Source organism: Microtus ochrogaster, chromosome 17 (genome assembly GCF_000317375.1).
Source record: "Microtus ochrogaster isolate Prairie Vole_2 chromosome 17, MicOch1.0, whole genome shotgun sequence".
NCBI classification, from domain to species: Eukaryota; Metazoa; Chordata; class Mammalia; order Rodentia; family Cricetidae; genus Microtus; species Microtus ochrogaster.
Window position 1 is genome coordinate 15,308,494 of NC_022019.1, and position 571 is coordinate 15,309,064.

Below are 571 nucleotides of genomic sequence, written 5' to 3' on the forward strand. Positions count from 1 at the left end.
TTTTTGAGACAGGGTTTCTCTGTGCAGCCCTGGCTGTCCAGGAACTCACTCTGTAGACCAGGCTGGCCTTGAACTCAGAGATTCTCTTGCCTCTGCCTCACCACCACCTGGCTTCCCACCTTCTTCTAATTGACCGCTTTTCTTTTCTTGAATTCCTCAAGTTTCTTACACACTGTATTGTTCTTTCACCTCTAATTTCCTGTCCCTGGAATGAGAAGCTTTTGTCTTACCCAGAGGAATCATGGACAGCAAGGTGAGGACTCCCAGGATTGAGAGCAGGGCCCTCATAGCCAAGGAAGGAGACTGATAAGAAGCAGAGGCCAGGTTGAGGAGAGCCGGTTTCTGGCCCTGGAGTCGTGAGCTGCTGCATGGTTATTGAACCTTTTAGTAGCAAGAACATTTCTAGGTTTCAATGAGGCTTTGTACTGGGAGGTAGCATGCAATGACTGTGGCCGGCGTTCACTTTAAGCACGATCATCAAATCGTGGTGTGGGCACAGATGGTGAGCACACAGTGGAGAGGGAAGGGGCAGTCCTGGAGAAGGTGGGGAGACATGCAGCTAACAATCTGT

At 50.1% G+C, this 571-nt stretch overlaps 1 protein-coding gene across 1 annotated transcript in view; it reads right to left on the bottom strand.

Annotated features, from left to right (window-relative positions):
* The window catches only part of LOC101989387 (beta-defensin 43-like), a 6,198-nt gene extending 5,910 nt beyond the window's left edge, over positions 1-288 (bottom strand). The window contains exon 1 of the mRNA XM_005355541.1: positions 231-288. Within this exon, the coding sequence (XP_005355598.1) occupies positions 231-288 (58 nt within the window). The remainder of the gene's footprint in view (positions 1-230) is intronic.
* Between the last annotated feature and the right edge of the window lie 283 nt (positions 289-571).